The sequence below is a fragment of the Eschscholzia californica genome, unplaced genomic scaffold, assembly GCF_041429995.1.
Source record: "Eschscholzia californica isolate CP2 unplaced genomic scaffold, dmEscCali1.0.p SCAF_5, whole genome shotgun sequence".
Taxonomy (NCBI): Eukaryota; Viridiplantae; Streptophyta; class Magnoliopsida; order Ranunculales; family Papaveraceae; genus Eschscholzia; species Eschscholzia californica.
In genome coordinates this window covers 46,323,031-46,344,251 of record NW_028238472.1, presented here as the reverse complement: position 1 = coordinate 46,344,251, position 21,221 = coordinate 46,323,031, and the positions used below count along the sequence as shown (strand labels likewise).

At 34.6% G+C, this 21,221-nt stretch overlaps 3 protein-coding genes across 3 annotated transcripts; all 3 read right to left on the bottom strand.

Moving 5' to 3' along the window:
- Positions 1 to 9,540: 9,540 nt before the first annotated feature.
- Positions 9,541 to 10,994, bottom strand: LOC147539781 (Protein kinase superfamily protein). Its single transcript, XM_086643173.1, has 2 exons — positions 10,749 to 10,994; positions 9,541 to 10,641 (listed from the first exon to the last, which is right to left on the bottom strand). The coding sequence occupies exons 1-2, from the start codon at positions 10,992 to 10,994 to the stop codon at positions 9,541 to 9,543; spliced, it is 1,347 nt and encodes a 448-aa protein (XP_086499299.1).
- Positions 10,995 to 14,135: 3,141 nt separating this feature from the next.
- On the bottom strand, positions 14,136 to 15,768 carry LOC147539780 (cytochrome c oxidase subunit 5b-1, mitochondrial-like). The gene is made up of 4 exons (XM_086638936.1): positions 15,177 to 15,768; positions 14,693 to 14,759; positions 14,518 to 14,597; positions 14,136 to 14,402 (listed from the first exon to the last, which is right to left on the bottom strand). The coding sequence occupies exons 1-4, from the start codon at positions 15,207 to 15,209 to the stop codon at positions 14,340 to 14,342; spliced, it is 243 nt and encodes an 80-aa protein (XP_086495062.1). The 5' UTR covers positions 15,210 to 15,768; the 3' UTR covers positions 14,136 to 14,339.
- Positions 15,769 to 16,707: 939 nt separating this feature from the next.
- On the bottom strand, positions 16,708 to 19,790 carry LOC147539779 (cytochrome c oxidase subunit 5b-2, mitochondrial-like). Its single transcript, XM_086638935.1, has 6 exons — positions 19,349 to 19,790; positions 19,165 to 19,256; positions 19,008 to 19,058; positions 17,346 to 17,412; positions 17,124 to 17,203; positions 16,708 to 17,006 (listed from the first exon to the last, which is right to left on the bottom strand). The coding sequence occupies exons 1-6, from the start codon at positions 19,539 to 19,541 to the stop codon at positions 16,944 to 16,946; spliced, it is 546 nt and encodes a 181-aa protein (XP_086495061.1). The 5' UTR covers positions 19,542 to 19,790; the 3' UTR covers positions 16,708 to 16,943.
- Positions 19,791 to 21,221: the final 1,431 nt, after the last annotated feature.

Below are 21,221 nucleotides of genomic sequence, written 5' to 3'. Positions count from 1 at the left end.
AATTTGTTGCATGAGAAAGAAGAGAGAAGAGATCATTTGAAAATGAGACTAAATCAACAACGAGAATAAACGTAATTTCTAAAGGGGCGGTCGGTATATATATAGAAGGTTAGAATGGGCATTTCAGAAGAAAAAAGTTCATCGACATTCACATTTTTACCTAGAAAACTGTTTTTGGACTTGATCTCGATTAAAAAATTATTTGGATTAGAAATGGATACTATTGATGCTTAAATTTTAGACTCAAGAACCTAAAAGTTGATTATTTGATGTTGTATGTGAAAATAATACATCCATAATGATGGAACAACAAAGATTGAACTTCTCAACTGACTTTTCAACAAAAAAAAAAACTAGAATTTGACCATATTTGTGCTCTTTGAATGTGGTCTTAGTTTTTAAGCAACCAATACAAATTTCACCGCGCGTAATATGATTCGAACAATAATAACGTATCCACTTAAAGACTATTAGGGAAATATTTTATCAACACAACACGAATTAAATGAAGTCTAATAGCTAGTTAGAAATAAGTTCTAACTATCAATAGCTTAATATGGAATATTTATAATTGATTAATTAATTAGAGTATGGTGTAATTGGATGGTTTAGAATTTACATCTTCAAGTCAACTTGGAATATTATAAAATGTTTTAAAATTTTCTTTGGGAATAATCTTTTTACTAGTTATGCAAAGTACATCTTTTTACAAGTAGGAAAAGTATAACCTCTTTTCTAAAAGAAAAAGCAAAAGAAAAAAATATGTTGTCACATATATAACCAAGTTGTATGTACACATTCTCTTCTTTCATAACCAATTGAAATATTAAGAAATCGAGAACTAAATTAATTTTAGCAGATCTATCAAAGTTTTTCTAGCATACAAATTGTAGATATATAAAGAAAAGACCTAATTTTATAATTCCCATTAATGAATAAAGTGGGTGAATTTTTTTCCTCTTCTCTTTATCTTTGTCAACCCTTTTCTAACCCTACATTAATATATAGCAGAATCTTTGCCACTAAGTGAACTCCTTACTCCTACTTAATTAATAGATAATTGAAATTCTTAAGAGAGTAATACCAACAAATAATTATGATTAAAAATTTAGGTTTTTTGTTTTACTATTTGTTTAGAGAAGAAACAACATATTCTGCTGCCACCCATTCGAATAAAATAGTCTTAATTCTTTTACATGACATTAATAAAATATTGATGTTTGATGTTTAGATCATTATAAATATTACTTGACAAAGTTTACGTGTAATCTACAATGCACTGACACTTCTTTAGGGTTCTATATAGATTAGCAGATGTCGCAGACTCGCAGTTGAGATACCTAGTTCTACTAGAATAGGTTAGAGTCTATAAATGATATTTTATTTATATCATGGATGGTGAAAGAGTCGAGTGCAACAATTTTTTTTTTTGTTGAAACACAACCGTTTTAAATTTTGGTGGGTGGAGAGTTGTAAAAATTTTGATGGTAAATATATTCCCAATACTTTCAACCAAAAAAAATATATATTACCAATAGACTTGTGGGATTCTCAATGCATACAGAATTTTCAAAAGTAGAGAAGGACATAGTTACTTATTTTTAGAGAGAAAAATAAAATGTGTTTTTTACAAACACAAATCAATGATTGAAGAAAAATGTTTCAAACAAAAAAGACAGCGACTCTACTACTTTTTGGTATAGTGGTTGGATGCTTCCTCTTAAATCTATGAGGTCGTAGGATCGAATCTCGATAGAAGTAGTTTATCATCAAGATTTATCCTATGCAATTAAGGTCATAAATAAAGTAAAGATTGGAATAAATTGACTTTCAAACCTCCTAAGATGATCTTAAGGGTTTTTATATAGCATTTAGGGCACAATATGTTTTAATTGATAGTTATACTGCTCACTCAATTCTGATGTCTTCCAAATTGTGTTTATGGTGTATTAGTTTCGAGTCATTATGGTCTCAATTTATGTTTTAATTTAGGGTACGGGCTAAAATTCTAATTAAGCCCGGAAATAGACAATTCATTTACTTATTAAGATATTTTAAGAGTTAATTCCTATATGGCCCCTACTTTGTGACCAGCTTCCTTTATGACCCCCTTTTTTTCGTAAATTCAAATATGGCCCCCTTTTCTTAACACCGTCAGTCATCTTTTATGGTTAATCTTTTTTTTTAATCTTTATCTAACTAATCTCTCTCTCATTTCTCTCCCCTAGATAAAGATTAAAAAAAGTTTGAAGGTCGCCGGAAAATTTGGCCGGCCGGCGACCTTCATCGGAGAAGATGATGAGGTGGCGAGATACATGATGTGGAGGAGAGAGGCGATGAGATGGAGGAGAGAGAGGGAGAGATGTGGTTTTTTTAAAATTTTTTTATATGTATTCTGTTTTGGCCCCCTAGTTTTTCCTAAAGTAGTTATAAATTCTTGGAAATTGACCCAAATTTAAAAGGGGGTCAATTTTGAATTTTGAAATCATTCTTATATGAAGGGTAAATATGGAAACAAAAAGATTAACCATAAAAGATGACTGACGGTGTTAAGAAAAGGGGGCCATATTTGAATTTACGAAAAAAAAGGGGGTCATAAAGGAAGGTGGTCACAAAGTAGGGGGCCATATAGGAATTAACTCATATTTTAAACAGCTTTATACTAAATTTGTTTTTAAGTACACAACTTTGTGGATTTAAAACATAAAAATTATTTTCGTGGACTATATATAACTATTTATAAGCCTAAAACAAATTTTAAAATTATAAGAAGGCGATGAAAGATTAAACCAAAACAAGATTGGCCACCAGGCACCATAATGGTGAAAGAAGCCTTTGGAAGGAGAACTACGTAGAAGGTAAAAGAAAAAAACTAAAATTGTCAAGCGAATCCTGCCTATAAATCTATGTTGCTTCCTTTTCAACAGTCTTCAACCCAAACAACACAATTTTCTCTATTGGGTTATTTCCCTAATGGCCCCCTACTTTGTGACCAGCTTCACGCCTGGCCCCCTACTTTACAAAAAATACCCATATGGCCCCCTTCCGTTATAACACCGTCACTCTCTCTCCTCCATCTCTTTTTCTCTCTCTGCCATGTCACGCCACATCATCTGTTAAGCCACCTCATCACCTTCTCCGGCAAAGGTCGCCGGCCGGCCAAATTTCCGGCCGACGACCTTCAAACTTAAAAAAAAAAAATTCTCTCTCCTCTCTCTCTCTCACTAAAATTTTTTTTTTTTTTTTTTTCTTTCCCCTCTCTCTCTCTCTAGATCTAGAGAGAGAGAGAGGATTGATCCGTTCAAAACCTTGAACAGATCCGTTCAAGGTCTGAACAGACCTTGAACGGACCTGTTCAAGGTATGTTACGACCTTGAACGGATCCGTTCAAGGTCTGTTCGGACCTTGAACGGATCAATCCTCTCTCTCTCTCTCTAGATCTAGAGAGAGAGAGGGGAAAGAAAAAAAAAAAAAAAAAAAAAATTTAGTGAGAGAGAAAAAAAAACTTTTTTTTTTTAAGTTTGAAGGTCGCCGGCCGGAAATTTGGCCGGCCGGCGACCTTTGCCGGAGAAGGTGATGAGGTGGCTTAACAGATGATGTGGCGTGACATGGCAGAGAGAGAAAAAGAGATGGAGGAGAGAGAGTGACGGTGTTATAACGGAAGGGGGCCATATGGGTATTTTTCGTAAAGTGAGGGGCCAGGCGGGAAGCTGGTCACAAAGTAGGGGGCCATTAGGGAAATAACCCTTCTCTATTTAAATTCTAATTCTGACAAACATATTGTTTGTTTTTATTTTATCTTTTGATATTGGACTCTAAGAGTCAATGCATTTGGATGACATTGATACATAATGAATATAATGTGCAATACATGAGATAAATCTTGGTGATAAACTGTTTTCACCGAGACTCGATCTCATGGGCTTAAGAGGGATTTCCAACCACTACACAAAGGGTGGTGGATTACAGTTTGTTTTTATTAGTGTCCTGAATATATGTGTAGTTACTGTCTATTTTGTTTGTTGAACAAACTGCTCATTTATCTTGAAGAAATTGCTAATCGTTTGTTGTTTTTTTTCGTTTTCATTTACCTTCTTTTCTCAGGTAACTTGTTTGTCCCAAGGTCCTACATCTCGGTTGAATCAACAAGACTGAGGGCTCTTCATGTCAGTTGGATCAACCAGTCTGAAAGTTTTTCATCTCATCGAGTCAATTAGTCTTGAAACAAATCCATGTAGCTACTCTAACTGCGTTTTTAGGCAAGGGCCCCTCGTTTAAGTATGTGGGTGGCAATAGTAATTAACCCAAATTCAAAGGGTGCCAATATAATTGGGTTGTAATAGCAAAAAAAAAATAGAACAAGGTACCTTTGAGTATAGTGTGTAGATATTCCACTGAAGTGTTCATGTGTTATGAAGTTCTAAACTTTTTCAAGTTGAAATTTTGAAAGCTTTGAAGTTTAGTAAAAAAAAATTAAGTAATAAGAGAGAATGATAGGACCAACTTTACTGTAATCATTTTTGTGAGAAAAACTTTCCTATAATTATGGGTAAATGACTTTTTTTTAGCAACCAAACGTGACCTAATCATATCTTGAAAGGCAACCCCATGCCTGTGGATATTGTAATTATGACAAAATAATTTAAAATCCCTAAACAAGATCAGAGATCAATGTTTGGCCCTATTATGTGTGATTCTAAATCACATTTTTGGCTCCACTCAGTGTGAATCTGAATTTGCATTTTCAATAATAATGAATTTTTCCATTGGAGTTTTTGTGTTTAAGGTTTTCTCTTGATTAGCTGAAATATGTGCGTAGGCGCAAACTATTTGAGTTCTGCAAGATGATGTGTTCATGATAAAGAGTCAAATTCATAAATCGAGACATAGCTTGTTGTATTTCTTTTTTGCTGCTACATAGCTTGTATTTCTTTTCCGAGTCAGGTTTTTAATCCTGCTTATCAATGTAAAAGAAATATATATATATATAAATTCGAAACATATCATTATACAAGTGTTGTTTCGACATTTTCTTTAGGAGGGAAAGCTTATGTGTAAACGAAAATTCATGTGTTCGAATAATTTTTGACATGTCGATGGTAATTTATTTGTACACATACTTTTATGTGTACAAATCCATATATGGCCTTAACCTAAGATCCTCTCCCACCTTGTCTCTCTCTCTCTCTCTCTTTCTCTTTGTCTTCGTCCCTCATTGACCAGACCTCGAATTCTAGATGCTATCTACTTGTTAGAATAGTATATGTAATAAAAATACTTTAGTTTGGTTATTAGTTTAGTTTGGTTATTAGTTTCGTTACTCCCCACATGACTTTTGAATGTAAAAGAAGGTAGAATGGCATTGAATGGCAGTTTTGATTCACGTCGTTTTACGTTTGGAGAAGAAGGAAGAAGAGAAACATTGATGGATTTCATTCATTAAACTAGGTTTACAATATAACAAATATATAGCAAGTATAAAAGACTAAAAAGACTAAAAGAAGGAAGAGGAGAAACATTCTAGAGGCTATGGATTTCATTCATTAAACTAGGTTTACAATATAACAAGTATATAGCAAGGATAAAAGACTAAAAAGACTAAAAGACCCATAAATGGCAAACTACTGAACAACCTAGCTAAAGAAATACGAAGAAGAAGTGCAATAACAACACCAGATCTGAGCTAGTATACAAGAGGCTATGGATTTCATTTATTGTAAACCTAGTTTAATGAATGAAATCCATAGCCTCTAGAATGTTTCTCCTCTTCCTTCTTCTTTTTGAATATTGTTATCGATTTTCACATGGTATCAGAGCATGGTTCTTGAAGTTTTTATATGGTTTGAGCCAGAAGAGGGGAGAAGATGAAGGTAGTTTTGGGTTTTTTTTTATATTGGGGATTTTATTAGTAGAATAGGTAGTTTATAAGATTTGATTTAGGTTTTGGGCTTGGAATTGATTGGCGGTTGGGTGGTTTTGGTGGAGTTCTTCGTGGATTTTGTGGGAAAATTTGAACAGGTAATTTTGTGAAGTGATTCTCGGGAAAGGTGGTACGTGGCAGTTTGGTGGTTTTTTGTTTTGTTGACAGTTTGGATAGTGGTATTAGTTTGGGTTGGAACGGTTTTCTAAAGGAGGTGGTTTTAGGGGAATCATAAAACAGGAAATTGGGTCGGAGGCCCAATTTCTTGTATCTTTTTGTTAAAAAGACAACCCATCTTTTTAACTAGCTAGGCCCCAAGTAAGTTATAAAAATAGGCTTGAAGGACATTTTTAAAAGCACCAAATTTTTAAGAGTCAAAAATACCCTTCATTCAATTTGAAATACCTAGTAATAATCTAACTAATAAATCAGGAACTTGAGTTTTTCTCATGAACGAACCGAGTTGGATTGTCGACGTCGATTAGAATTTTTGGGGTTTGAATCGATTTTGGCTATAAGATAGGTTGATGTTTTTAGGTTTTGGTGATTTAATCTATTTGCTTGTTGTTTGAAGAGGCTTTTAAGGGGTTTGATTTAGTTTTTGGTTATAAATTCTAGAGAGAGAAAGTTTTATATACTTTCAATGGAAGGAGAATTTGATAGTGTTTCAAGGTATAATCCAACTTCTTCATTGCTTTATTTTCATTAAGTTATGAATGATGGATGACAATTTGTTAGTTTTGATGTTTATGTTCAAACTTATTTGTTGGATTTATATGGAAGTTGTGAAAGTATAGTTAATGCAAGCAATGCGTTTGATAAAATGTTTGAAAGAGATGTTGTTGCTTGGAATGCAACTTTAGTAGGTTATACAAGACTTAGGTTGGTTGAAATAGCTATAAAGTTGTTAGGTGAAATGCCTGTGAGAAATATTTTTTTCTTGGACAATCATGATTGGTATTTATGTTTGAATTGAGAATTTCATGAAAGCTTTGGAAGTTTTTCGAAGAAATGTAAAATGATGGTGCTAGAGCTTATAAAATTACTATTATGAATTTGTAGGGGTTTTAGCTAGTTTTTCGATACAACATTCTATTAGATAATATATAATAATTTGTAACAAATTTTATGTTAAATCAATTCAAAAACTAATTTGCAAACCATTTGCATGGCATTGCAAGGTGTTTGCAAAGCTCTGCAAGGTATTTGCAAAGCTTTTGCAAGGCTCTGCAAGGTGTTCGCAAGGTTGTGCAAGGTATTTGCAAAAGTCATGCAAGGTGTTCGCAAGGCTCTGCAAAGTTTTTGCAAGGCTCTGCAAGGTGTTCGCAAGGCTCTGCAATTTGTTTGCAAGGCTATCCAAGGTGTTTGCAAAAACCATGCAAGGTGTTTGCAAGGCTTTGCAAAGCAGTGCAAAGTATTTGCAAGGCAGTGCAAAGTGTTTGCAAGGTATTTTCTTAGACTAGGGTTAGGTTGGTCTTTGTACTGAAATTGAAAAATACGTAATTGCCATTAGGGAGGTGAAGCCTAAAAAACTTTGATGAATCCTTTTTAACCGAAGTCATAATTTCTTAGGGAGTTTTGGCCAAATTCCCGATCATAAAAAGAGGTAGTTCGAATTTAAAAGGTAGTTTTAGTTTTGGTATTATTGGCAGTAGGTGGTGTTGATTTGGTGGTTTTAAATCGTGATGGTTTCGGTTTGGTGGTTTTTCTATGGAGAAGAAGGGTGCGTTTGGTTTGATTTTCTTTTTGCAGGAAAATTATTCTTTTCAAGGGACTGTTTTGGCTTCCGCAAAGAAATTATTTTCTCGTTACAGATCTAGTATTGTTATTGCACTTCTTCTTCGTATTTCTTTAGCTAGTCTGTTTAGTGTTGTTTTGCTTTTTGGGGGTAAAAAAAAATAGTTTAGTTTGGTTATTAGTTTCGTTACTCTCCACATGACTTTTGAATGTAAAAGAAGGTAGAATGGTATTGAATGGCAGTTTTGATTTGATTGGTAGTTTTGAATGGCATTGAACGGTTTTGAATGGTAGTATTGAATGGTTTAGGAGGTATTAAATGGTAGTTTTAGTTGGGATTTGATTTGAGTGATTTTGGATAAGGTAGTTCTAGAATTGGGAGGATGTGGTGTTACTGAAAATTTGAAAGTGGTTTTGGATAAGTCATTGAACTTGTTGGCAGTGAATTTGTTGGCGGTTTTGATTTGTATTTGAATGTTGGCAGTATTGCATTTGGACTCTGGGTAGTATGGCATTTGAATTTTGGGTAGTACTTGCATTTGGATTGTGAGCAGTATTGCATTTGAATGTTGGCAATATTGCAGTTGCATCTTCTTCTTCTTCTTCCTTTGGGCAATATTGCATTTGCATCTTCTTCCTCCTTTGAGCAATATTGCATTTGCATCTTCTTCTTCCTCTTTTGGGCAATATTGCATTTCCATCTTCTTCTTCCTCTTTTTGAGCAATATTGCATTTACATCTTCTTCCTGCTCTTCTCCTTTTACAGTTTAGCAGTATTGGATTTTGGTTTGCAATATTGAATTTTCGATTTTGGTTGCCGGTATTGGATTTTAGTTTGGCAGTAATTTGCAGTATTGAATTTTAGTTGACAGTATCGAATTTTGGTTTAGCAATATTTTGGATTTTGGTTCGCAGTTTTGGGAAAATGATAGTTTTTGAGATTTTGGATTTGTCTCATCCACTATGCAGATTGCTGACTCGTTCACCAAGTCACACTCGGTTCCACGCTTTAGCTAGCAAACTCTCGATGCTTTTCAACACCGCACCGTGAGTTTGAGGGAGGGTGTTAGAATAATATATGTAATAGTTAGGGGTTGTTTAGTAATTTACCATTTATGGGTCTTTTTGTCTTTTTTGTCTTTTATCCTTGCTGTATATTTGTTACTAGGGTATAGCCCGTGCCCGTAGGGCACGGAAATTTCTATATTTATGTTATACAAAATTATCAAATATTTTGGTCTTACACAAATATTGAAGTAATAAAAATATATTTAAGATAATAACCGAGATTATATTGAGTTGTTTGAAAGGAGAAAAGAGGAAAGGGAGAAAAGAGGAAAGAGAGAAAAAGAGTTAGAGAGTTTTTAGGGAGTGGGTAGTTATTTTGACGGTTAAATATTTATCATTTCAAAGTCTCTTTAAAATGAAGGGCCACGATTTACAAAAGAAATTGGACAACCGAGATTTATAAACCAAAGTTATGGCATGGCACCAAAACCTATGTCATATGTTATATAGATATTGTAAACCTAGTTTAATGATGAAATCCATAGCCTCTAGAATGTTTCTCCTCTTCCTTCTTCTCTTTGAATATTGTTATTGATTTTCACACTACTTTCGTGGGAACAAGTCGATATATAGCAAAAATATAAAAGTTGGTAAGGACTTTGTCCGAGTCCTCGCGTCTGACCTAGTATATTAGTATATATACCTACACATAAATATGTTATCTTAATATCTTATTTTGTCAATGAAACAAGGACAACTTCAAAGAATACTCCAAACATATTCAAAATGAAATTTAAGAAGTAAAAATTAAAATTTGGTTCTGACCTTAACTCTACAACCATGTTTGTTGCTAATAGCTTGATAAGATGTGAAAGCTATCGACCGGACAGACATGACATAGAAAACGAACAATTTGAAAGTTGAACATGACCGTCAACTCTACGTTGAACGACCGGTATACTGTTCTCATCATCTTGATCAAGTAACAATAGATCAACAACAATCATCTCGCTCTCCGGTGGATCTTCTACGTATAAACGATCTTCAAGCATGTCGACCACACGTGCCATACTTGGCCTTAATTTAGGATCCTCTTGTATACACCATAAAGCTACATAAACTAAGGTTCTTAGTTCCTTCTCAAGAACTACCTTTCCTACTAGCAACCTCTTATCAACAATCTCCATAAGCTTCCCTTGTTTCATTTTTTCGACAACTATTCGAGGAAGATACGACCATTTTCCTCGAGAATTCTCACTGTGCTCCTCAAAAGTGACGTTCCTTCGCCCGCCAACCATCTCAAGAAGCACCATACCGTAACTATAAACATCTGATTTTTCCGAAATTCCATATTCTAATAACCATTCTGGAGCCAAGTATCCTTTTGTTCCTCTAATTGTTGTGTAAACTCTGCTTTCATCTCTACCCATAAGCTTAGATAACCCAAAATCTGAAACAAGCGCACGAAAATTTTCGTCTAGTAAAATATTCTCAGGCTTAACATCCAAGTGTAAAATTCGAGACCGACAATCATTGTGAAGGTAACTAAGAGCTTTAGCAACATCAATTGCAACTCTATACCTTAACTTCCATGACAAAAAACTCGACGAAAATGAAGAACTAGTACTAGTAGAGTCATGATGAAGTCTAGTAGTTTTTGAGAAAATCCAATTATCTAAGGACTTGTTATGAATATATTCGTAAACAAGAAGGCGAGGACCTCCACCAAGAACACTACAATAACCAAAAAGGCGAACAAGATTAAGATGTTGAACACTAGCAATAGCCGATACTTCTGCTTTGAATTCTCTTTCTCCATGTTCAGTTCTTTCAATTCTTTTAACAGCTATAAGTGTACCATCTTCTAGTATTCCTTTGAATACTGAAGCTGATGCACCTCTGCCTAGTAAAACACGGAAGTTATCGGTTGCTTCTATGATATCTTGGTAAAGAAATTTAGTCGGTAATCCGCCTACCTACAAGGGTTTGACATGAATCATAAGTTCATAATATATTAATATGTATAGTCTTAAAAACTTGAATAAAATTTCGATTAACCGAGAAGAAGAAGTCTCCGCTATACCTTTCTCAAGAAGCTATATTCTATTCTAAGTTCTTGTCCTTGTGAGGTTGATTCTAGCTCGAGTTTTCGATCTTTAAGATGTTCAACTAAAAAACATGTGATAATAGTTATGATCCCTGCAATACTAGCTCCAAGGATGAATAAGAAAGTTCTCGATAATCCGAAAATGAGACGGAAAACTACTATGATGATCACTAGGCAAGTTATCCCTGAAATACCAATTATCTTTGATTTCTTGGACTCCATTGATATTCAAATAGAACATTCAAAATATACATGAAATTATGATAAATCAAGAATTGGTCTCCCTATCCATCAATAAATGAAACCCCTAATTTATTTTTGGCTTCTCCATTAATAATCTAAGTCCTTATATTCATGTAATTCTATAGAGAAGTTGAATTGAACTAAGACTACTTCTTTCACCTCCATTTATGATATGTCGCTTTTACGTTTGACAATGTACGCGTAATTATTGTTTGAATATATATGTTTTGGGGACCAAATGAATTTTTTTTTTGTTATATATCAAATAGTATGTACATCTAGTTACAGTATCACGCCGCTTGGACCACTTGATGTAAATATGGATTTTTTAAGATGTTAAATAGGTAACATCGGGATCCAAAAAATCAAATGATTGATTGACTATTTATAATTCTTTATGTTTTTGAGTTAAGGCTAATTAACATATTATTAACCAAACAAATACATTATTGGGAAGAAAAAATCTATTTGACTTTATATGGTTATTCATACCTGTCTTCTTCAATTTGATTTTCTAGGGTTATATATTCAGACCTGTCTTCTTCAGTTTCCCCAACTGATGGGACAAAGTCTTAATAAGCGTGTTCAGACTAAAATTTGCGAACATGTATATTCTATTAGCATTATCCCACATTGTTCGAGCATTAGAATTCAGGCCCCCAGAGAGAGTTAGGCCTCAAAATCCATTTAGACTACGTTTACTTCAAAATAAATAAAGGAAATAGAAAATATTTATAAACTCAAAATTATGTGTTTGCGTAACTTTTCTCTTCAAAGTTTAAATATATGCATAGATATAATTTTTATAAGACGTCAGATTCCGATAAAACTTACATATTTAGAAAGGATTGTTCACGTCTTCACGATCCTTCAAACAAGATTCATTTTCAATACATTTTTCTAAATAAACTAGAAAGAATAATGTTCCTTTTCCATTTCTCATTGCAAACTGGGTTTGCGAATCTCGCAACCTCGATTTGTAGATGCAAACTGGATTTGTAAATCTTGCTAACTTGGTTTGCAAATCTTGGCAACGGGTTTTGCATATCTTGCTAACTTTGCAAATCTTGCTAACTAGGCTTTCAAATTTCGCAAACGCGGTTTGCAAAATGCAAGCAGATCAAAAACCAAAGCCGGAAAAAGATCCAAGGAAGAGCATCAAAACTCTAAATATTTTCACGAAGAACATCAGAACCCTAGTTTTTATGCTCACTGGAGATATCGCAACAAATCCCCAATGAAGAACATTAAAGCTCTAAATATCCCCACTATCTCTTTCCACAAGAAAACTAGTATCCATGACTAGACCAACTTGCCATGGCGGAAATAAGTACCTAAGTTTCTTATTTGTGTAATCTTGTTTCAATTATGTAGTCAAACAACTATATACTTGGATATGAAAAAAAAATAGTAGATCTGAAAAAACAAACTTTAAGCATCTCCAATGCAAGACTCAATCTTAAAATCTTAAGTGCCACTTAGGACTTTAGAGTCCAATGCAAAACTCAATTGAGATCTTAAGTTGATGTGGAAGCATTAAGTTTTAAGATGTCTCAACTAGAAACTCTATTTTTGAGATCTCTTTTGAGAGTCTTAAGTGTCCTAGTCATCAAATTTAAGTTTTGAACCAATAGAAAGCTTTTCTTTCTCAACCACTTTTTCCTATTAAGGGGGGGGGGGGGGGGGGGGGGGGGGGGTATTGGAGCAAGACTTTCGTGGACATTTGAGAGTCCGCGAAAGTCTGAGGCATTCAAATCCAGACATTTGAGAGTCTACGAAAGTCTGAGGCATTCAAATCCAGACATTTGAGAGTCCACGAAAGTCTGAGGCATTCAAATCCAGACATTTGAGAGTCCACGAAAGTCTGAGGCATTCGATTGTAGACAAAATATGTCCCAGACTTTGGTGGATTTCATAGTTTGATGGATTTGTGAAGGATTTGGGACAAATTTGGAAGTCAAAATGTCTTTCAAAAAACAAGAGACATTTGAAGTCCATCATGTGATCAAACAACAATAATAATATTAAAATAATAAATGTCTACCAAATATCCATCAATGTCCACAAATATTCACAGATGTCTACGAAAGTCGAAAAATATATTTCTGAAATGTTAGTATAAATATATTATTTCATGTGATTAAACAATAATAATAATATTAAAATAATAAATGTCTACCAAATGTCCATCAATGTCCACAATATTTACAGATGTCTACGAAAGTCGAAAAATATATTTTTGAAATGTTAGTATAAATATATTATTTCATGTAATTAAAAAATAATAATAATATTAAAATAATAAATATCTACCAAATGTCCATCAATGTCCACAAATATTCACAGATGTCTACGAAAGTCGAAAAATATATTTTTGAAATGTTAGTATAAATATATTATTTCATGTGATTAAACAATAATAATAATATTAAAATAATAAATGTCTACCAAATGTCCATCAATGTCCACAAATATTCACAGATGTCTACAAAAGTCGAAAAATATATTTTTGATTAGCACAAATATAATATGCATTACACATTTTGTCAATGGACTCAAGATCTTATAATATCCCCAGGACATTTTGTCTATGGATCAAATGTCTTGAAATGTCTATAAAGACATTTTGTCTACAAACTCTCAATGTCTTGAAAATGTCTATGAACACATGTTGTCTATAATAAGTCATCTAAAATGTCTTGAAATGTCTACGGGACATTTTGTCTATGAAAGTCTGTGAAAGTCCCGCTCCACTACCCCCAATGTATGTATGTATGACATGTGTATCTATTAGAGTTTTTTAGAGTGTTGCATTGGAGAAGGACTTGAATTAGAGACACTCAAGTTAGCCACATAGGAAAGAGAATCTCAATTGAGACTCAACACATAAGCCAAATAGAGTTTTTTTTAAGTTTTGCATTGGAGAGAGCAATTATGATCTTCGTTTACTACTAAACCTATTGGTGGTCCGTATTTGTATGCCGTATAGTTGAAGCTTTTGCTTCGTAATCTTGGCAAATGCATAGATAAGTTCGGGCTTGTGTATAAGCTTCAAGTCCTTGAAAATTTAAAGTTTAGGAGAAATACTAAGCATTATTAGGTAAATCGATCGAAGAAGACTAAAAAGAAACCACAACATTCTAATGGGTGCGCAGGAAACAGAACAAACATCCAACTCCAATATCTTGAACAAAAGAGTCACAAAAAAGTAAGAATTCAGAAGGAAAACAAGCAAAAACTAAGAGCTATTCTATAGCTACACCAGGTATATCAGTAACCATTTCATGGTCTCGCGACATTTGTGCTGGCAGAGAAGTTGCAAATTCATGAAGGATCAGGTTGACTATCGACCTCGTCAGGATATTCTCCTGGAAGAACCACTTTCAGCTGGAAAAAAAAAATAATGTATAGCCTTAGTATTCTGCAAGGAGAGCTCAAGAAATTCAAACACAAATGGTTCAATTTTTTGACATGAATGGTCCAAGTTTCGGTGACCACTTACCGCAAAATATTGAGAGCAGGTAGAGCATTGATGTGGCTTTCCTTTTTCCAGCCAAAACCAGACAACATCATGTTCATCTTCTGAAAATATATTGTTGTGTATGTGATTAGCACCTTGATGGTTCAGTGAGCAAGACCTAAATCGTTAACCAAGAGTAACAAGTAAAGACACTTACTGCCTCGACCACCAGGGCATCCAACAATTCTTTTGTCATATATGGATTTTACGAAAGCAGGTGCTTCCTACAAGAAGATATCGAAATTTGTGAAGTAGTAACCATTATGGCAATTGAGGTCATAGCAATTTACGAAAGCGTAGGTGCCAACATCTTTACGAGTGTATATACCGTAAGTACCAATGTAGTTTCATAGCAAGATGTATTAAGTACCAAAATGCTATATTGAAAGCGTAAACCACCCCATGAAATTGATTGGAAAATAAATTTCACATTTCCGAAAGTTCACCGATTCAAAGATGCGAAAACTTAAACCAAAACGGAAAAGAAGTTCAAATAACCTAATGAGCCAATGCTCATGAAAACTAAAAAGAAAACACATTATTTCGATAAGCGTTGTGCTTGATACCTACCTATAAAATTACAGTAAGATTCGAACCCTAGTCAGTATAAAACAATTACAGAGTAATAGAGAAAATCATACCTTAGTACCAAAAGGACCCTCAGTATTCTCCATGTCTTATAGTTCTCTGCCCTACTAAAACATAAGCATACACATATATAAACAAGAAGAATTCCTAAAACCTCTCATCATCAAATCTTTATAATTAATGCAAAAATTTCCAAAGATGGGAAACAAAATCAAAAACCTAAATTTTTCTTTTTACTGATTTGTTGCCATAGATATTACATTCTTCAACATTTAAACACAAAGTAACAAAATCAATTAAAATAGTATAAAGATTAATACATAAACGGAAAATTTTTAGGGTTTTTTTTTTTTTGGTCATTACTTGCATGAGAAGTTGAAGATGAAAGTGAATAGATAAGATGATGATGATGATTTGGTTTGGTAACGTTTTTGTGGTATCAGAAGAGATCGACATTGGTATCCAATTTGAAGGTGAGCAGAGATTCTTCTCCACATTTTGAATTGTTCAGAAAAATTTGTGATAGAGATTTTAAAGATTCCTCATTTAAAGCTTAGGTTGCCCGTTTTTTTCTGATTCCATGATGATGATGATGATGATGATGGAATTAGAGAGAGAAAATTGTTTGACGAATCAAAAAACGACATTCTCAAAAAATTGAACCGTTTTTTTAATGTTTAGTGTAGAGAGACAAGCTTACGTTACTAATCAACTTCAGATCCATTGTGACCGTTGGATTTATTGCCTGTTACGTACTAATTAACTTTAGATCCATTGTGACCGTTGGATTTATTGCCTGTTACTAATTAACTTCAGATCCATTGTGACCGTTGGATTTATTGCCCAAATGGCCCCCAACTTTGTGACCAGCTTCCTGCCTGGTCCCTACTTTAGCAATAATTCCCGTATGGCTCCCTTTTTTCGATATCTTTAACTTTCCGTTACTCTCTCTCCTCCATCTCATTTTGTCTCTCTCCCATATCATTCCCAAATGGCCCCCAACTTTGTTGACCATACGGGAATTATTGCTATTCAATCACTTAGACAAATCTAACAGCTTTCTTAACCATACGGGAAAATGAGATGGAGGAGAGAGAGTAACGGAAAGTTATGGTCATGAAATGAGCATGAGTGCATGACAGATGTTAGATTTGTCAAGGATTTTGGAATGTCCACACTATTCAATCACTCTGGCAATCAGATGTTAACTTGGATGGATTTTAACTTACGAGTATTAAGAACCACATGTTATTTATAAGGGTGATTGTCAAGTTTAAATAAAAAAGAATCGTACTTTTCGACACATCCTCTGCCGCAGTCAGCTATGAGTTCCTAGAAACACCCCACCAAAGTATAGATGATCTTCTGTTCTAATCCGCGTTTACCTTCTTGAAGAGACACCAAACCCCCCAAGAACAGTGTACTTTAAAGAGACCAAAAAGGTAAAATGAAAAAGGAGTTCAATCTAAACTTTGGAGCTTATCATTTTGAAGACATATTTTGAACAACAGATCAATCATCCTTCAAGAACCGAAGCCTAGTTCTTTCCAGACAAGAGAAAGAAAAAGAAAAAGAAATCAACAATTTGAATAAGATATAGCCATTATTTCATTAAGTAATTGAAGTTGAAAAAAAAAGGCTAAAAATAAATCCTGTTTGGTCCACTGAATGACCAGACCATGTTAACAACAAGAAAAAAAAAATCATCTACCCAAACACCAAAAAGATGAACTTAAGAATCTCTTTTCAAATTACACAAAAAATTGTCTCATCTTCTCACCAATTCTTATTCTGGCAGGAAAACTTGGAAAAGAAACACTTCAATGGTGCTCATGGTGATCGTCGTGCCCATCAGGAGATCCTCCAGGACCAACCACTTCAAGCTGGAATCAACAAAACATATATGATTACCATCCTGAGATCTTGTTCTACGAATAGAGCATATAGTGCTGAGAAAATGAAACATCGAGATAAAATACGAGGTTGATTGTTCAACTTACCACGAAATACTGAGAACAGACGGGGCATTCATGGGGCTTGCCTTTCTCCAGCCAAAACCAAACGACATCATGCTCATCTTCTGCATTCATAAAGAGTAACTCAATTTACATGGTTCTTCAGGACAGCATGTCTAGTAAACTGGGTCCGAGTTTCTTTCAGGACTCAACTAAGTTCTGAGAGAGAGAGAGAGAGAGAGGTTAGGGAAAAGAACGAGGTCATACCGTCTTCACCACCAGGGCATCCGACTATTCTCTTGTCGAAGGTAGACTTGATAATAGCAGGAGATTCCTACAAATATTCAAAGAACATATTATTCGCTTAAGATATATTAGTAGCTGTCATTCATAATACGTAAAAAAAAATGGTGATTTAGGTTATGTTGAGTATACAAGACATAAGAAAATGCACATTGGTGAATGATTTATAATAAAGGTGAACCACAAAACAAAATTGACATTGAAAAGAGAAATGCGTACTACTCATAAAACATAGGTAGTACATAAAGATAAATATGTACTACAGTACTACACAGTACACATTAAAATTAGGTACCAGAGAGAGAAAATGTACTGCATATAGATTACTATTGTTCATTATCCATTCATACATATATAAGTTAGTCTATTCAAACTCTTCCATGATGGAGTAATTCATACCGAAATCACACAATTCTACCTTCAATTTTAGGTTCCATCTTTCTGAAATGTCGAGAGACTAGGTCGATATTAAAAAAGATCCAAAAGTGGATCAGTACTCTGGGGGATTACCTAAGACGACTGAGGGAGCCATATCCTGACATTATCCATGAGAATATGAGTACTGATTTATGAAAACAAAAGCAAAACGTTATACTTCCCAGGCCATCCATTTCACAGAGGAAACTCTGAATTAGCTATCCAGCAGTTGGGCATGTAAATCTTCGTCATCCGCAAGTCTATGTCCCATTTTTCCGCCAGGTAGCAACTAATCACAGAAATACTTTTCAGTCATGCAAGACGCTAAGTACAAAGTTTCTTATTGTACCATCGCGGGAGTGGAATTAATACGTATGACTTCACGCAAGATCCCTCAGTTTCACTTCTGACAGGTAACATAAGTATCGAGTCTGTACAGACTCGACTTTTTGCATTCTATAAGGGACTCGATTTTGTCCATCATAAAAGGAATCGGTCAAAGACTTCACTTGTACATCAACGTCAAACAAGAAAATGAGATGAACCCTTTACTAGACCCTCAGTAAAGAAAGCTCAAGAATCACGACTGAAGTTACTACGAAATTAACACAATTTCATTTTCTCGCACTTGTTGAATACTAATCATCAAGGTGTAGACTGTAGAATATGTATAAGAAAATAGTTATGTAATGCAATTCAGGAGCACATACAAGTACCAACTTCAATTTTTACTCCAAAATAGAACAAGCAAGAAGTATTAGGAGATAGCATATGCAACAAGAATTCAACCCATCAAGCGAGTCACGAGCCCTTCTCAGTGGCTTTTACATAACATTCTCAAATTTTTATACATTCTCGCGAACATGTAGACTGCATTTCATTTGTTCAACTACATATGTGTAGGGAATCAAATTTACTGATTTCACAGTTTTTTACTTTGTAATTGGTCTTATGATCTTCTGATGTTGGTCGGTTAGACATTAGAAAATTATCAATACATGGAATCTGTAAGAAACATGAAAATAGATCAATGGAACGGAAAGAAAGATAAATAGGAAGAAACCCTATTTTCAAGGAGTTCACATATCTAATGCAACAGGATCAAACATCCAACTTGTGAATTTCACTGAGTTCACATACCTAATGCAATCTTTTTGCCTCCATAGACATAACCAAATACCACAGATTAAATGAACACCAATGACTAACCTTGGTACCAAAAGGACCTTCAGGATGATCCATTTCATATAGGTCACGCCCCTGAAAATATTTTCAGTCAACAAGATAACGAAATCATCAGTTAACTAAATCTAAAAATTAATCAAATATAACCACCAATCGAAATTGTTTTATAAACAAAATTAACCTCAAGATCAGCTTCGATCTCCTCACGTTCATGACCGGTAGCGATTGGCATTACATCTTCAACCTTCTTCTTCCCCTTTGACAAAATAGTATCTAAAACACAATAATAGAGAGATCACATCAAGACGAGAGGAGAACGAAATGAAAATAGAAGAATGAGATCTAACAAAAATTAGGGTTTGTACCGGAATCAGTAGTAACTTGTTGAGAGAATAGAGAATAGGTAGTTCTCTGGAAAGGCAAAGGAGTGGTGGTGGAAGGAAGAGAAGATGATGAGATAGAATTGAGGAGTGCTTGATTACATCTAAGGTTTTGATTGAAAGCAGATCGCCATGGCGATGATAGGGTTTGAAGATGAACTGAAACCCTTCTCCACATCGTTTTGATTTGATCAAAATAATACTAATCACTTTCTCTCTCTAAACTTGTCTGTCTTCTTTCTCTTTCTAAAAACTTGTGCTCTTTTGACGTCTCAATCTTCTTGCCCTTATTTTTGCTTCTCGGGGGTGAAGATGGGGGAAGAATTCACTGAATCCTACTATTTCGCCCGAAATGCTTAATTAAGCCATCAAAATTGATATCGCAAATCCATCAATCGACACGTTTAGATTCAGTACTCACTCGAGCAAAAAAAATGGTTTAATTACACTTTTATGATTGACTTTTGTTTGATCCAACGGCTTGTAAATTCGGTAAAAGCATCCCACTGGTAGTGCCCGTGAAGTCTTTTGACTTGGTAAATTTAGTTTGACCGTATTTGGTTAGAAGGGCCCAAATCGTCGAAATAAATTTTGCTATAAAATTGATTCAAGATCTACGGAATTCGACTCCAACACCCGGAGATAGGGGTGGGAAAAAGATCCGGAAGACCGCTACCCGACCCGTTCGACCGAGATAAAAAGTGTCCATGGACACCCGATAGTCATAACGGTCAGTGTCCGACCGGCCCGAAAGAATTGACGGACGGTCACGGTCAAAATTCTATGTCGAATGATCGACCGCTAACTGACCGGTACGAGTGACCGAATAGGTTGACCGACTAAATTGTCCTCATTTTTAGAAGTTGACCGTTGAATTTTATAGACATATGAATATATGATGGTCATTGGCTATAGTAATATAGTCCTCTGGAAGACCAAACATTAGTGCATGGCTTAATTATATCTTGTCAAATGATGATCAACTGTGTTTCTTCTTTTTTATATTTACTTTTGATTTCTTGGCTAAACATCTTCATTTGTAAGTAATTTTGTTTGTGGTAATACAAATAAGGCTCTGAATTAAGTAAATTTATTGGAAAGCCCGGATCGAGACCGTCCGGTGTCCGACTGGCCCGGTAAAATAAACGGTCTTGGACGGTTAATGGACAAAGAATTCTTGAGAGTGACCGTCCGAGTCCGCCCGAGTAAATAGGTGGTCACCAACAATTTATGTCCGAGTCGACCGGTTCGATGAAGTTAGAGTCCGGTACCGACCGGTCCGGAACGATTCCCACCCCTACCCGGAGATGGAAACGACGGATTGGAACGAATTTTGTTACAAAATTCAGTTCATGTCAATTGAAGTCAACTGTATTATCCTGAATCGGAATTCTGTAGAATTGAGACAAAATGTATATCGAAGTTCGATCTAAATATTCTGATTTAAGTTTCATTCAGTAGTAATTAAGGTTCAACCATAGATTCGGTTTGAACCGGTCGAATTTGGAATATGCGGCCACAAAATAACACCATCTAAAGGTTTTATAGAATATGTCGGGATGCAAAATAACACCATCTCAACACACCTGTAAAACTTAGTACATTTTGGGGTCACAGGATAGGCAAGTATGAGTGTGATGAGTGGCAGAAGAAGGACGTATCTATATATTATTAGTTTAATATTATTGTTGTAATTTATTTTTTTTGTCGATCTTTAGGATCTTTCATTCTTGATCTTGGATCTTTTTTTGTCGACCTTTAAGGTCTTTTGTTTGAGTTTGTCTGACAATTTCTTTCCCTTCATGAAGCACTTTACATTTAAAGATATGTTATTCTCGTGTAGTTCTCAAAGAAATAA

Excerpts from the sequence above, each read along its gene's own strand:
- LOC147539781 (XM_086643173.1), bottom strand. The coding sequence starts at position 10,994 with ATGGAGTCCAAGAAATCAAAGATAATTGGTATTTCAGGGATAACTTGC. Across the intron at positions 10,642-10,748 it reads AATATAGCTTCTTGAGAAAG|GTAGGCGGATTACCGACTAA; the intron begins GTATAGCGGAGA and ends AAACCCTTGTAG.
- LOC147539780 (XM_086638936.1), bottom strand. The coding sequence starts at position 15,209 with ATGGAGAATACTGAGGGTCCTTTTGGTACTAAG. Across the intron at positions 14,598-14,692 it reads ATGCCCTGGTGGTCGAGGCA|AAGATGAACATGATGTTGTC; the intron begins GTAAGTGTCTTT and ends ATATATTTTCAG. Across the intron at positions 14,403-14,517 it reads CCTGCTCTCAATATTTTGCG|CTGAAAGTGGTTCTTCCAGG; the intron begins GTAAGTGGTCAC and ends TTTTTTTTCCAG.
- LOC147539779 (XM_086638935.1), bottom strand. The coding sequence starts at position 19,541 with ATGTGGAGAAGGGTTTCAGTTCATCTTCAAACCCTATCATCGCCATGG. Across the intron at positions 19,059-19,164 it reads AGATCGAAGCTGATCTTGAG|GGGCGTGACCTATATGAAAT; the intron begins GTTAATTTTGTT and ends AAATATTTTCAG. Across the intron at positions 17,007-17,123 it reads TCTGTTCTCAGTATTTCGTG|CTTGAAGTGGTTGGTCCTGG; the intron begins GTAAGTTGAACA and ends TGTTGATTCCAG.